The sequence below is a fragment of the Pan troglodytes genome, chromosome 2 (assembly GCF_028858775.2).
Source record: "Pan troglodytes isolate AG18354 chromosome 2, NHGRI_mPanTro3-v2.0_pri, whole genome shotgun sequence".
Lineage (NCBI taxonomy): Eukaryota > Metazoa > Chordata > Mammalia > Primates > Hominidae > Pan > Pan troglodytes.
Window position 1 is genome coordinate 3857181 of NC_086015.1, and position 16476 is coordinate 3873656.

General features: G+C 40.8%; 1 protein-coding gene across 21 annotated transcripts in view; it reads right to left on the reverse strand.

Moving 5' to 3' along the window:
• LOC739761 (putative COBW domain-containing protein 7) overlaps positions 1–16476 on the reverse strand; it is a 79137-nt gene that overhangs the window by 6699 nt on the left and 55962 nt on the right. For 20 of the 21 annotated variants that reach the window (XM_054680356.2, XM_054680347.2, XM_054680353.2 and 17 more), the window contains one exon: positions 7260–7311. In XM_054680356.2, coding sequence (XP_054536331.1) covers positions 7260–7311 — 52 coding nt within the window. Of the gene's footprint in view, positions 1–7259; positions 7312–11512; positions 11999–16476 lie in introns of all 21 variants that reach the window. The other variant, XR_010155468.1, reaches the window with a different exon arrangement.

Sequence of the window (16476 nt, forward strand, 5' to 3'; positions counted from 1 at the left end):
TACAGCTTGTTTTTTTGGTTTTTGTTGTTTTTCTAATTGTATTTTTGTTTTATAGGTCCTGTGATATTTATGCTTTAAAGAGGTTCTGTTTTGATATGTTTCCAGGATTTGTTTCAAGATTTAGAGTTCCTTTTAGCATTCTTGCACTGGTGGCTTGGTAGTGATGAATTCTCTGTTTGTCTGAAAAAGCTGTATCTTGCCTTCATATATGAAGCTTAGTTTTGCTGAATACAAAATTCTCAGCTGATAATTGTTTTGTTTGAGGAGGCTGAAGATAGGGTTCCAATCCCTTCTGGCTTGCAGGGTTTCTGCTGAGAAATGTGCTGTTAATCTGCTAAGTTTTCCTTTATAGGTTACCCGGTGCTTTTGTTTCACAGCTCTTTCTTTCATCTTAACTTTAGATAACCTGACGACAATGTGCCTAGATGATGATCTTTTTGCGATGAATTTCCCAGATGTTCTTTGTGCTTCTTGTATTTGGATCTAGGTCTCTAGCAAAGCTGGGGAAGTTTTCCTCAATTGTTCCCCCAAATATGTTTAACAAACGTTTAGATTTCTCTTCTTCCTCAGGAATGCCAGTTATTCTTAGGTTTGGTCATTTAACATAATTCCAGATTTCTTGAAGGCTTTCTTCATATTTTCTTATTATTTTTTCTTTGTCTTTATTGGATTCGGTTAATTAGAAGACCTTGTCTTCAGGCTCTGAATTTCCTTCTTCTACTTGTTCAATTCTATTGCTAAGACTTTCCAGAGCATTTTATATTTCTATAAGTATGTCCATTATTTCCTAAAGTTTTGATTGTTTTTTATTTATGCTATCTAGTTCATTGAATATTTCTCCCTTTACTTCTTGTATCTTTTTTTTTTAATATCCTTACATTGGGCTTCACCTTTCTCTGGTGCCTTAGCTTAATAACCAACCTAGTGAATTCTTCTTCAAGTAAGTCAGGGATTTCTTCTCAGTTTGGATCCATTGCTGGTGAGCTAGTGTGATTTTTTGGGGGTGTTAAAGAACCTTGTTTTGTCATACTACCAGGGTCGGTTTTCTGGTTCCTTCTCATTTGGGTAGGCTCTGTCAGAGAGAAGGTCTAGGGCTGAAGGTTGTTGTTCAGATTCTTTCGTCCCACGGGGTGTTCCCTTGATGTAGTACTCTCTCCCTTTTCCTATGGATGTGGCTTCCTGAGAGCTGAGCTGTAGTGATTGCTATCTCTCTTCTGGATCTAGCCACCCAGCAAGTCTACCAGGCTCCAGGCTGGTACTGGGGGGTAGTCTGCACAGAGTCGGGAGATGTGAACCATCTGTGGGTCTCTCAGCTGTGGATACCAGCACCTGTTCCAGTGGAGGTGGTAGGAGGGTGAAATGTACTCTTTGAGGGTTCTTAGCTTTGCTGGTTTAATGTACTATTTTTGTGCTGGTTGGCTTGCTGCAGGGAGGTGGCACTTTCCAGATAGTGTCAGTTGTGGTAGTATGGAAAGGAACAGGTGATGTGTTGGGCTCTAGAACGCCCAAAAACATGAGATATTTAATCTCCACTGTTACTAGTAATAGGAAAAGCAGAAAAGTGCTTTCTTGCTTGATAAGAGAAGTACAAGCAGACTAAAAAAAGGTTCAAATTGAACTTGCAAATGTGAGACTTTTAAAAGTACTTATTTTGTCACAGCAGTCAAGACACTAACAACCACCTAAATGTCCAGGACAGTTGAATGGATAAAATTAATGTGGTAATATACATACAACCAAATATTATGTATCCTTAAAAAAAATCCTGTCATATACTACAACATGGATGAATCTTGAGGACATTACACTAAGTGAAATAAGCCAGTCACAGAAGGACAAATATTGCATGAATCCACTAATATCAGGTATCTAAAACAGTAAAACTCATCAAATCAGAAAGTAAAATGGTGGTTACCAGGGGTTAGAGGGAGACGAAAATTGGGAGGTGCTGTTCAATGGGTATAATTTTAGTCATGCAAGATGAAAAGTTCTAGAGATCTGCTATATAACAATGTACATACAGTTAACAATACTATATTGTACCCTTAAAAATTTGTGAAGAAGGTAGGTCTCATGTTAAGTGTTTTTTACAACAATAAAAAAATACAGTCATGGATACATAAAGAGAAAAGAGCTGTTGGGCAATTTTGTTGTTATACAAATATGATAGTGTACTTACACAAACCTAGATGGTATAACCTACTACACACCTAAGCTATGCTGTATAGCCTGTTGCTCCTAGGCTACAAACCTGTACAGCATATATGTTACTGTGCTGAATAGTGTATGGAAATAATAACACAATGGTAAGTATTTGTGTGACAGTAATTTTTCAGCTCCACCGTAATCTTATGCAGTCTGACTAAAACGCTGTTATGCAGTGCATGACTATACTTATTTTTAAATCTTAATAAACATACTCTTTTAAAACTATTTTTATAGCATAAGGTAATAATAATATTCATTTTTAAATGACAATTATTTTATTTCTTCATTAAAGGAATCACTACAATACCTAAAAGTCCACATAAAAATATACAGCAAAAGGTTGTCAAATGAAACATAACTGTCAGTTAAAAAAAAATAAATTTAGTCTTCAAAAATGTTTAAAATGTATTTTAATGCAAGCTGGAAAACTATATTGAGAATGTCGCAAAATACGACTCAAAATTGCTTTATTGTTAAAGATTTTAACTTAATAAATTTTTTTGAGATGGGGTCTCACTCTGTTGCCCAGGCTGGAGTAGAGTGGCACAATCATGGCTTACTGCAGCTTTGAACTCCCAAGCTAAAGCAATCCTCCCACTTCAGCCTCTCGAGTAGCTGGGATTACAGGTACATGCCACCATGCCTGGCTAAGTTTTTGTATTTTTTGCAGAAATGGGGTTTCACCATGTTGTCCAGGCTGGCCTACAACTCCTGGGTTTTAAGCAATCCACCCACCTTGGCCTGTCAAAGCGCTAGGATTACAAGTATAAGCCACCACACCCAGCCTAAACATTTTTATAATGATTTCTGCTTTTGTCAGGTTAAATATGTGACTTAATATTTTTAAGGGGTACAATAAACTCCAGTATGAGACAAAAAAGGCTTTAAAAATTAAGATAATACATCATGGGGCTCAAGAAGGATGACCTATATTTTGGAACCAGATGTTTTCCTACATCAATAAACTCTTTTCACGTTAGAAAAACCCTGAAAAAATCTGTAATTCCCAGTGCAGAAGATAAGGGTCACAACTCATAGTTGGTTCTAATAATAAACTAAACATTATTTGTCACTTGGGTTTTCTCATCTACCTTCCCACTCTCCAAACCCAGGTGTTCCTTATGGGGAATAAACAAAGAATCCATGAAAAATAGATAACTGCATTAAAAATTCAGGGATAGAGCCTTAATAACACATACATACTAGGTCCTAGGTATTACCCATTTCAGAGTTTTTTTTTTCCAGTTTTTGTTTTGAATCTAAAATTAACTCCTTTTTCCATGTATGCTGACACAGAAAGAAACAGAAAAGTGAGGCAATAATTGAGAAAACTAAAGCAAAATGAGGAATTGTCTCTAAAATAAAATTTAGGAACAACTTACTCAGGTTTGTTTATTTAGTCTGTTTCTTCTTTAACCCACTGGGTTATTTCTCCATTTTCTACTCTTTTGCAAACAATACGTAACATACAATAACTTTTATATGTTTTCTTCATCCAGAACACTAAGCCCCCTAATGTGCTTAAACTCAAAATCTGGACCTTCACACTCTATCCCTCTGTTCTTCTTTGCCTGTATAATATCTATACTATAATATCTGGCCACCAGGGACAACTGAATATATGGCATTATCATCCAAATCACTTTGCCTTCCCGATTTTTCTATTTCTAGGTTTCTCTAGTCAATCTAGGCTTGTTTCCCATCACCCCTTCTTTTCTTTCTGATCCATACTCAGTCAGACAGGATATTCAGGCAAGTCTACTGGTGAAACAGCTCTGGATTTATCCCATTTCTAGTCTCACTGTAACCAACATGTTTCAGGCCCTTATCACACAGTATCTTCCCACATGATCTCCTGACTCTAGAGTCCAATCTAGCTTACATAACACTCCTAGACAGCACTGCTTGAGTTCTCTTTGTCTAGCAAATTAAAACCTAATACCTTAGACCAGGATTCTAGTACCAACTCTCCACTAAGACTTCTGTACCAGAGACCTACTCATCTATAAGATTCTCACCTTCTCATTTTTAAACATCCGTATTGCTCTTTTCCTTACTTCCTCCCGTCAAAAAAAATCCTACCGTCAAAAAAAATCCTACCAGTTCAAGGTTATTTTTTGTTAAGTAAGTCAGAATAGCACTTACCCCTTCTTTGACTAGGAAGGGGCAAAAAGGAACTCTTTACAATTTTGAATATCTTTTGTATCTTGACCTGAGTGGGAGTTAGAAGGATATGTGTTTGAATGTGCATATAGACAGATATATAGGTACAAATATATGTAAAAATACATTGAGGCCGGGCACAGTGGCTCACGCCTGTAATCCCAGCATTTTGGGAGGCCAAAGCGAGTGGATCACCTGAAGTCAGGAGTTTGAGACCAGCTTGGCCAACATGGTGAAACCCCATCTCTACTAAAAAAAAAAAAAAAAAAAAAAAAAAAAAAAAAAAAAAATTAGCTACGCATGGTGGTACATGCCTGTAATCCCAGCTACTCAGGAGGCTGAGGCACGAGAATCGCTTGACTCTAGAAGGAGGAAGTTGCAGTGAGCCAAGGTCACACCACTGCACTCCAGCCTGGGTGAGACTCCAGCCGGAGTGAGACTCTGTCTCAAAAAAAACCAAAAAAACAAAAAAACAAAACCCAAACATTGAATTGTACACTAAAATTACACATTTGCATGCTTTACTGTATGCAAATAAATAAACCAAAACCAAAAGAAACAAACAAAAAACTATCCTCATGAAGCATTTGATGGGGTTCAGGACATGCTATCCCAAAATATGGCAACTCAGTATTTGAGAAAATGGCAGAATCAGGAAGGTCACTCTCACCTTCTCTCCTGAAGCAGGTCATAAAACCTAGGAAACATTTTCTGACCTTCCGCTGATGCAGGTCATAAGACCCTCATTTAAGAGGTGCCCTCTCTATACACAGAGGAAAAGAACATCCTTAAGTCTGAATATGAAGGGTCACAGAGAAAAATCTGAGCAAACAGGCCTTGCTAAGCTCTTCCCAGTTTATTATTAGATCATACTGTTTTATCTAATTATGGTTCTCCATTACTATCCTCTTCCATATCATAACTAACAGAAAACATACACAGGTATGTTTTATGAAGGCTCCTGTGTCAAGTAAAACTTACTAAATAAATTTCTATGTTGAAATTTCTCTTGATAGTTGGTCTTCTGTTAGAGAGACCTCAGCCATGAATCTAGTGATAGGCGAGGAAAAGATAAATTTCCTCCCTTACACCTCAGATCCACTAAACCAAATGAAATTGTTCATGCCTCTGAATCCCATAGCCCTGTGGCTGTGATACTATTTTTCCCTATGTTTATATTATCTAAAGCAGGACAGTGCATCAGAATCTCCTACAGAGGCTACAAAAATATAGATATGCACTATTTAGTAGTAAAGTGACATAATGTCTCGAATTTGCTTTAATACACTACACCAAGGGCAATAGGTACGTACAGGCTTATTATACTATTCTACTCTTATGCACGTTTGAAATTTCCTATTAAAATACATTTGTTTTTTTAAATACTCCAAGCAAAAGAAATGTTGGGAGGATAGGTGAAATAAAATCAGCTAAATGTTGATGCCATTTAAACTGGGTGATGCATACAAGGGGTTTACTTTACTATTCTGTTTATTCTTTTATATCTTTGAAATCTTCCATAATAAAATGTTAAAAATATACATTAATATACACATACCCAAGTCCCAATCCTGGAGACTGAGGGGTGAGAACTACTGAGTTATTGAATTTTTTTTAAAAAAAGCTCCACATGTGATTCTGATTTATGCCCCATTTGAGAAACGCAGCTTTTCATTCTTTTAACAAATATTCACTGAGTATCCACCAAGCCCTGTACTAAGCAATAAAGATTTTATATTTAAGGAATTTATAGACTAATGCAAGGCAAAAGCATTTCAACCAAACTACAAGGCATCATAACTGCCACAATAGGGGTTCATTTGAGATTCTATGGATGGAGACACTGGCCGCTCCAAATGTTCATGGTGAGTGAGTACTGTGTTTTCTTCATCTTTTCATCCCTATGATTCTTGGCATCACATTCTTTACCCAGAAGCTCAAATGTGCTTCATGTTCAACTATATGACAGATACCGACTATCATAAAGAACTGGGTTTGTTTTTTTTTTACCATAAATTCTATCTCCAAGGACTTGTATTTCTCTCATTTATTCATTTTAAAGTTAAGTGAAGAGGAATATCCTATTAACAAAAGTTTCATAGGGAAAGGTGCCACAAACATAGTAGCAAACCTGCTCATAAATATGAACCAAAATGAATACAAATGCAAGTAGCTGTTATCTTGGCCCTATTACAACCAATAGCAATTCAAAAACTGAGTGATCACTTGAGAGAGAGGAAGGAAGATTAGGCACACTGCTCACTTACACATCCCCCACTCCACCCCTCAGGGTTTTAAGAGGAAAAAAGAAGTTATCCTAAAGCTCTATGATCTATGATCTGCTTAACAGAAACGCAGGTACAGTAAAATTATATTTAAATTGTTCCTAGCATCTTAGATATTTACCTTAGGGATTAGAATTTTAGAGCATGAAAAACATCTTAAGGAGTTCAAATTTATAGTGCTACCTGAAGGTGAAACTCCAAGTCAATTTTTATTTAAATAAGCCATGCTTATATCAGACCTTTCCTTAAACAATTCAACATACTTAAAAACAGACTGCCTATAGAACCCCCAGGCTGCTTTTAAGGAGTAATCCCTATCAGAACTAACCAATATGCTAAGCAATCTACAGAATGGAAAGGCTAGAAAGCATGATTTCCTCAGATTCTAAAACAAATCGGGTTTGATGAATTCCTATTATGTGTTAAGAAATAGAATTAGACTATGTCAAAAGCATTTAAGATTCCAAAAATTATCAACACAGTTCAAAAATACCATTTTAGAAAAAGTTTATAATAAAATAGTCCTAAACATAGCCTATCTAGTTAAAGAGGTCCTTTAAAAACATTGATTAGGAATTTTGGATTTAGATTTTTTTTCTTTACCTGATCAAGGTGAGGTTGTGTTCCTGGCACATGCTGAAGTTTTTTCTGCAAACTAAAAACAACTGATTAGAAATTCAGAGATGAATACACTTCTGATTTAACTTTATACGTTATTTAGTGACACTAGGATAATGAAGTGACTTTCCATAACTGACTATTCTAATATTCTGTAATTCCAATTTTACAAGTTGTTCGCAAATTTCAATAGAGAAAAGCTGGCAGATTAAGTTTTTTTTTAATTTCTTAAAAAAAAAACACACATTCATATATATACATATGCACAGAATAAAGAGAAAAACTAGTCTTTTAGCAACACTATTTTGTATGGTTAAATATGTCAGTAAATTTCTTTACCATTCCAACAGGTTTAATACAAACTTAAATATATACATAACCATTCTAGTATTGCTTAGAGTTCCTTAACTTTCTCCTGCTTCCTAATATGAAAATAATGCTGGCACCTAAAGAAAGTTGAAAGGATAAATTTTCCTTTATCAATGTTTTCCCTTGAACTTATTAAAAAAGAAATAGTATCCATAAATATAAATGTTCTATATAGTCAGTTACCAATTGAGAGAAAAAGAAAGTCAGAATGTTAAAAATGCATTGTTCTGATATGAAAAGCACAAGAAGATCAACATGGCATAACAAATTACAAACATAATAACTGTAGCATACATTTCAACACTGATGGGGACAGGACGGGAGGGGGAAAGGACCGAAAACCTTGAGGATGCTTTGCCTTGAAGAACAGTGAGGGGTAAATTAGTAACAGCAAGTTTAGGAAAGAGAAAGAACTTGTAGGAACTATTGGAGGGAATGAGTCTCTTTGGGGGGTCCTAGTAGGGAGAATGTCAAATTAAATCCTTCCCAGCTGGTTGCTCAGGAAAAGATTCTCCTGTTTAGCAGTTAAGCACACACACAAAAGTCATGCAACGGCCTTCCCTATAGTGGTGAGATCACATTAAATAGCTACTTCAAGTGTCACTAAAGCATTATAACTGCTCTTAAGCGTATGTAGAATGAGATTACTTTAGAAAAACATTTCAAAAAATCATATGCTTTTCCCATATGTTCAGTATTTAATGTTGTTGGACAATGACTGCCTAAAACTTCATATGCAGCAAAAAAAAAAAAAAAAAAAAAAAAAAAAAAAAAAAAAAAATCTAACAACGAACATTTAAGTTTAGTTCCCATAAGTCTCAGAATTTCATGCCCTCGATTTTTTCCCTATCATACACATTTTTAAAAGACTAATCTAGTGGATAAGGATATGCTATCAAAACCTGAAACTCATGAATCGGAAATCATCTTGCACATTAACTTGTAATCTTATAACAATTTTTGTCTCTGCACACATAAAATGTAAATTCTGCACACATAAAATGTAAAAAATCTCAAACAGTTTAGTGTTTTGTATATTTAAATCATTATGTTCTATAACAAACAATAATTTAGGTATTGTCAGTAAGATGGAATTAGCAACATTTCTATTTCTCCCAAGTAAAAATATAGAATGATATAAAGAACTGGATGCCTTGATGAAAGTACCTGTATTACAGCAAATTATAGCAAAAGACAGAAATAGAAAGGAAAAACAAAAATTGATATACTGAATATAGAGGTGGGAAATGATTGCAAACTATAATTCTTATTAGTGAAATAAAGCACTAAAGGGTACAATACATAAAGGGAAAAAATAAAATTTCAACTAAAAAATATTCTAGTGTTTAACATATTAAATGACAACCAACTTGTAAGCTCTTGGACCCAACAGAGATAAATTAGTTTAAGAAAGGCAAATTTTGCTGGGTTCAGTGGCTCAGGCTTATAATCCCAGCACTTTGAGAGGCCAAGTAGGAGAATCACTTGAGGCCAGGAGTTCAAGACGAGCCTGAGCAACGTAGCGAGAGCCTGTCACTACAAAAAAGTAAAAATAAAAAAATTAGCCAGGCATGGGTGCAAGCCTGTAGTCCCAGCTACTCAGGAGGCTGAGATGGGAGGATCACTTGAGTCCAGGAGCTCACGACTGCAGAGAGCCATGATAGCCACTGCATTCCAGCCCAGGTGTCAGAGTGAGACTCTGTCTCAATAAAATAAAATAATTAAATAAATATGAAAAAAAGGCCAAGTGTGGTGGCTCACGCCTATAATCCCATTACTTTGGGAGGCTGAGGTGGGCAGATCACTTAAGCCCAGGAGTTTAAGATCATCTTTGGCAACATGGCAAAACCTCATCTTCTACCAAAATAAAAAATTAGCCAGGCATGGTAGTGCGTGCCTATAGTCCCAGCTACTCATGAGTCTGAGGTGGGAAGACGGCTTAAGCCCAGGACACAGAGGCTATAGGGAGCTGACATCGCACCACTGCACTCTAGCCTGGGCAACAGACCCAGACCCTGTCTCCAAGGGGGAAAAAAAAAAAAAAGAAAGGCAAATTTCATGCAGCATTGTTTCATTTGTTCCCCTTGTAAACACATTTAAATGTATCACAGGATCTGTAACTATCAAAACTGCCCACAGCATCAAATTAAAAATACAGTTCCAATCCAGACACGGCAGATGAAAGGGATCATGGCTAACTAGTGAAACAGCACTGATAGTCAAATGAAGGGCTGGAACCTTGAAGTAAAAAGAAGAAAAGGATCATCGAGAGAAAAGTTAGGATGGGCTAGACTTCTGGTTATTTCAGAAATGGGTAGCAAAAGACAAAGGCTCTTAACCTCCCAGAATTAGGTGACAACCTCAGCCAATCTATCTCCCTAGTAAAGCCAGAACTAAGATGGGGAAAAAAGACCATTTTTAAATGAACAAACCAAATTTATGCTTAGGGCTGTATTCGCTTAATGGAGGAACAGTCATTTCAAAATTAGTAAAACAAAAGCTTTATATGAAAAACCACAGTATAATTCTGAATGATTTTCATACAATCATTATCAAGCATAAGTGATACTGGATACCTGAAGCTGACATGAGGGAAAAAGGCTCAGGCAGATTTCACAACTTTGTAAAGCAGTGGCTTGAAAGGATATAACTATATATATATATTTTTTTTAATTTATTTATTTTTATTGATCATTCTTGGGTGTTTCTCACAGAGGGGGATTTGGCAGGGTCATAGGACAATAGTGGAGGGAGGGTCAGCAGATAAACAAGTGAACAAAGGTCTCTGGTTTTCCTATGCAGAGGACCCTGCGGCCTTCCGTAGTGTTTGTGTCCCTGGGTACTTGAGATTAGGGAGTGGTGATGACTCTTAACGAGCATGCTGCCTTCAAGCATCTGTTTAACAAAGCACATCTTGCACCACCCTTAATCCATTTAACCCTGAGTGGACACAGCACATGTTTCAGAGAGCACAGAGTTGGGGGTAAGGTCACCGATCAACAGGATCACAAGGCAGAAGAATTTTTCCTAGTACAGAACAAAATGAAAAGTCTCCCGTGTCTACCTCCCTCTACACAGACATGGCAACCATCCGATCTCTCAATCCCTTCCCCGCCTTTCCCCCGCTTCTATTCCACAAAACCGCCATTGTCATCATGGCCCATTCCCAATGAGCTGCCGGGTACACCTCCCAGACGGGGCGGTGGCCGGGCAGAGGGGCTCCTCACTTCCCAGTAGGGGCGGCCGGGCAGAGGCGCCCCTCACCTCCCGGACCGGGCGGCTGGCCGGGCGGGGGGCTGACCCCCCCACCTCCCTCCCAGACGGGGCGGCTGGCCAGGCAGAGGGGCTCCTCACTTCCCAGTAGGGGCGGCCGGGCAGAGGCGCCCCTCACCTCCCGGACCGGGCGGCTGGCCGGGCAGGGGGCTGACCCCCCCACCTCCTTCCCGGACGGGGCAGCTGGCTGGGCAGAGGGGCTCCTCACTTCCCAGTAGGGGCGGCCAGGCAGAGGCACCCCTCACCTCCCAGACGGGGCGGCTGGCCGGGCAGGGGGCTGACCCCCCCCACCTCCCTCCCGGACGGGGTGGCTGGCCAGGCGGGGGGCTGACCCCCCCACCTCCCTCCCGGACGGGGCGGCTGGCCGGGCGGGGGGCTGACCCCCCCCACCTCCCTCCCGGACGGGGCGGCTGGCCGGGTGGGGGGCTGACCCCCACCTCCCTCCTGGATGGAGTGGCTGCCGGGCAGAGACGCTCCTCACTTCCCAGACGGGGTGGCTGCCGGGCGGAGGGGCTCCTCACTTCTCGGGGGGTGGTTGCCAGGCGGAGGGTCTCCTCACTTCTCAGACGGGGCGGCTGGGCAGAGACGCTCCTCACCTCCCAGACGGGGTCGCGGCCGGGTAGAGGCGCTCCTCACTTCCCAGACGGGGCAGCGGGGCAGAGGCGCTCCCCACATCTCAGACGATGGGCGGCTGGGCAGAGACGCTCCTCACTTCCCAGATGGGATGGTGGCCGGGAAGAGGCGCTCCTCACTTCCTAGATGGGATGGCGGCTGGGCAGAGATGCTCCTCACTTTCCAGACTGGGTAGCCAGGCAGAGGGGCTCCTCACGTCCCAGATGATGGGCGGCCAGGCAGAGACGCTCCTCACTTCCCAGATGGGGTGGCGGCCGGGCAGAGGCTGCAATCTCGGCACTTTGGGAGGCCAAGGCAGGCGGCATGCTTCGCCGGGTGGTCAGAGCTATTTGCCCATAGTCCGTAGCCCAGAGCCGGGGCTGCTCGGCTCTCCGTCCCGGGGGGCCGGGGCCGGGCTGGAGGCATGCGAGCCTCTCATCGCCGCCTCCCAGCGCAGCCCGACTCTGTCTCTTAAAAAAAAAAAAAAAAAAAGGCTAGGCACGGTGGCTCATGCCTGTAATCCTAGCACTTTGGGAGGCCCAACTATATTTACCATAAAACAAGAAGTAGTCATTTTTACCTTACACAATTTATAAGAATTTTTAGAAAAATAGAAATAACTCACATGTAATTCAGGTATACTAAACTTTCCTGCCTTCCTACTAAATGGAACTAGAAAAGCAAAATGCTGATTTTTTCCAGGTACTCCAAAAATACCTTTATAATTTTAACCGTAATTTGTTTAGTCTAAAAAGGTACTGCTCCAATACCAGAAGCTACAGGTGAAAAACATATCTCTCAACTGAAGACAACTTCTTGAATAACTGTGTCACTGACAAGTTTACTCTCTGAGCTTCAGTTTCCAAACTGAGAAGGAGGAATAACTGCCCTGCCTGTACCACACTTCTGGCTGCTGAAATAATCTCAATCAATTTCTTTTTTCTTTCTTTCTTTTTTTTTTATTATTTTTTATTTATTTATTTTTTTTTTTACAAACTATATGCAAATTTAATTTTTCCAATTCATAAAGTAAAAGGGGTCCAATAAAACACTATCATGTCCTACCTCACAGGTTACTGTAGGTATTGTTTTCAAAATGTGAACAATACTACAGACTGAAGGTGGAAAAAAAAAAAAACTAGTTGAAAGTAGAATTAGTTTTTAAGGGCATGGCTAAGGCAAAATTAGAAATATATATATAAGGCTGGGTGTGGTGGCCTACACATGTAATCCCAGCACTTTGGGAGGTTGAGGCATGAGGATCACTTGAGCCCAGGAGTTTGAGACCAGCCTAGGCAACATAGCAAGACCCCATGCTTACAGAAAATTAAAAAAAAAAAATTATTCAGGCATGGTGACACATGCCTGTGGTCCCAGCTTCTTGGGAGGCTGAGATGGGAGGATCACTTGAGCCCAGGAGGTTGAGGCTGCAGTAAGCCATGTTTGTGCCACTGCACTCCAGCCTGAGTGACAGAGAACCCCATCTCAAAAAAATAAATAAATAAAAAGAAAAGAAATATGTATAGGAATGGGAATTAGAACTCTCAAATGTAGAGCCACCCACTATGCCTACCCTTAAGCAAAATTGTCCCACCAATTCAAAATACCCAGAGACATGTCCATTTTCATGATCTTCTATGGACATATACGAGACTTATGAGATATTCACTGCAGCATTATTTGCAATAGCCAAGCTGTGAGAACAAGTTAAATGTCCACTAACAGAAAAAGGGATAAAGTAAATGCGGTATATGTAGAAAATGGAATATTATTCAGACTTAAAAAGGAAACCTTGCCATATGCAAAAACATGGATGAACCTTGATGACTTTACGCTATGTGAAATAAACCAGTCACAGAAAGACAAATAATGCATGATTCCACTTGTGTCAGGTAATTAAAATAGTCAACCCCACAGAAAGAGTGTAGAATGGTGGATGCCAGGGGCTATGAAGACAGGGAAATGGGAAGCTGCTATTCAAGGGGTATAAAGCTTTAGTTATAAAGAGTGAAACGTTCCAGAGATCTGCTGCACATCCTCATGCCTATAGTTAGCAATACTGTATTGTACACTTAAAAAATTGTTAAGAGGGTAGATCCCATGTTAGATGTTCTTACTACAATAAACAAAGAAAAAGATACTGATGCACAAGAATAACTGATCTTTCTTCCCTCCCTTACCAAAAAGATTCCCCACAGGAGAAGGCAGAAAACTAATCCATTATTAAAGTGAAGAGAGGAGAGAGGAGCCAAGATGGCCGAATAGGAACAGCTCCGGTCTACAGCTCCCAGCATGCGAGACGCAGAAGACAGGCGATTTCTCCATTTCCATCTGAGGTACCGGGTTCATCTCACTAGGGAGTGCCAGACAGTGGGTGCAGGTCAGTGGGTGCGTGCACCATCCATGAGCCGAAGCAGGGCGAGGCATTGCCTCACTTGGGAAGCGCAGGGGGTCAGGGAGTTCCCTTTCCTAGTCAAAGAAAGGGGTGACAGACGGCACCTGGAAGATCGGGTCACTCCCACCCTAATACTGCGCTTTTCCGACGGGCTTAACGGCGCACCAGGAGATTGTGTCCCGCACCTGGCTCGGAGGGTCCCACGCCCACGGAGTCTCGCTGGTTGCTAGCACAGCAGTCTGAGATCAAACTGCAAGGCGGCAGCGAGGCTGGGGGAGGGGCTCCCGCCATTGCCCAGGCTTGCTGAGGTAAACAAAGCAGCCAGGAAGCTCCAACTGGGTGGAGCCCACCACAGCTCAAGGAGGCCTGCCTGCCTGCCTCTGTAGGCTCCACCTCTGGGGGCAGGGCACAGACAAACAAAAAGACAGCAGTAACCTCTGCAGACTTAAGCGTCCCTGTCTGACAGCTTTGAAGAGAGCAGTGGTTCTCCCAGCACGCAGCTGGAGATCTGAGAACGGGCAGACTGCCTCCTCAAGTGGGTCCCTGACCCCCGAGGAGCCTAACTGGGAGGCACCCCCTAGCAGAGGCAGGCTGACACCTCACACGGCCGGGTACTCCAACAGACCTGCAGGTGAAGGTCCTGTCTGTTAGAAGGAAAACTAACAAACAGAAAGGACATCCACACATCTGTACATCACCATCATCAAAGACCAAAAGTAGATAAAAACCACAAAGATGGGGAAAAAACAGAACAGAAAAACTGGAAACTCTAAAAAGCAGAGCACCTCTCCTCCTCCAAAGGAACGCAGCGCCTCTCCTCCTCCAAAGGAACGCAGCTCCTCACCAGCAACGGAACAAACCTGGACGGAGAATGACTTTGACGAGCTGAGAGAAGAAGGTTTCAGACGATCAAATTACTCCGAGCTACGGGAGGACATTCAAACCAAAGGCAAAGAAGTTGAAAACTTTGAAAAAAATTTAGACGAATGTATAACTAGAATAACCAATACAGAGAAGTGCTTAAAGGAGCTGATGGAGCTGAAAACCAAGGCTCGAGAACGTGAAGAATGCAGAAGCCTCAGGAGCCGATGTGATCAACTGGAAGAAAGGGTATCACTGACGGAAGATGAAATGAATGAAATGAAGCAAGAAGGGAAGTTTAGAGAAAAAAGAATAAAAAGAAACAAACAAAGCCTCCAAGAAATATGGGACTATGTGAAAAGACCAAATCTACGTCTGATTGGTGTACCTGAAAGTGACGGGGAGAATGGAACCAAGTTGGAAAACACTCTGCAGGATATTTTCCAGGAGAACTTCCCCAATCTAGCAAGGCAGGCCAACATTCAGATTCACGAAATACAGAGAATGCCACAAAGATACTCCTCGAGAAGAGCAACTCCAAGACACATAATTGTCAGATTCACCAAAGTTGAAATGAAGGAAAAAATGTTAAGGGCAGCCAGAGAGAAAGGTCGGGTTACCCTCAAAGGGAAGCCCATCAGACTAACAGCGGATCTCTTGGCAGAAACTCTACAAGCCAGAAGAGAGTGGGGGCCAATATTCAACATTCTTAAAGAAAAGAATTTTCGACCCAGAATTTCATATCCAGCCAAACTAAGCTTCATAAGTGAAGGAGAAATAAAATCCTTTACAGACAAGCAAATGCTGAGAGATTTTGTCACCACCAGGCCTGCCCTAAAAGAGCTCCTGAAGGAAGCGCTAAACATGGAAAGGAACAACCGGTACCAGCCGCTGCAAAATCATGCCAAAATGTAAAGATCATCCAAGCTAGGAAGAAACTGCATCAACTAACAAGTAAAATAACCAGCTAACATCATAATGACAGATCAAATTCACACATAACGATATTAACTTTGAATGTAAATGGACTAAATGCTCCAATTAAAAGACACAGACTGGCAAATTGGATAAAGAGTGAAGACCCATCAGTGTGCTGTATTCAGGAAACCCATCTCATGTGCAGAGACACACATAGGTTCAAAATAAAGGGATGGAGGAAAATCTACCAAGCAAATGGAAAACAAAACAAGGCAGGGGTTGCAATCCTAGTCTCTGATAAAACAGACTTTCAACCAACAAAGATCAAAAGAGACAAAGAAGGTCATTACATAATGGTAAAGGGATCAATTCAACAAGAAGAGCTAACTATCCTAAATATATATGCACCCAATACAGGAGCACCCAGATTCATAAAGCAAGTCCTGAGTGACCTACAAAGAGACTTAGACTCCCACATAATAATAATGGGAGACTTTAACACCCCACTGTCAACATTAGACAGATCAATAGACAGAAAGTCAACAAGGATACCAAGGAATTGAACTCAGCTCTGCACCAAGCAGACCTAATAGACATCTACAGAACTCTCCACCCCAAATCAACAGAATATACATTCTTTTCAGCACCACACCACACCTATTCCAAAATTGACCACATACTTGGAAGTAAAGCTCTCCTCAGCAAATGTAAAAGAACAGAAATTATAACAAACTATCTCTCAGACCACAGTACAATCAAACTAGAACTCAGGAT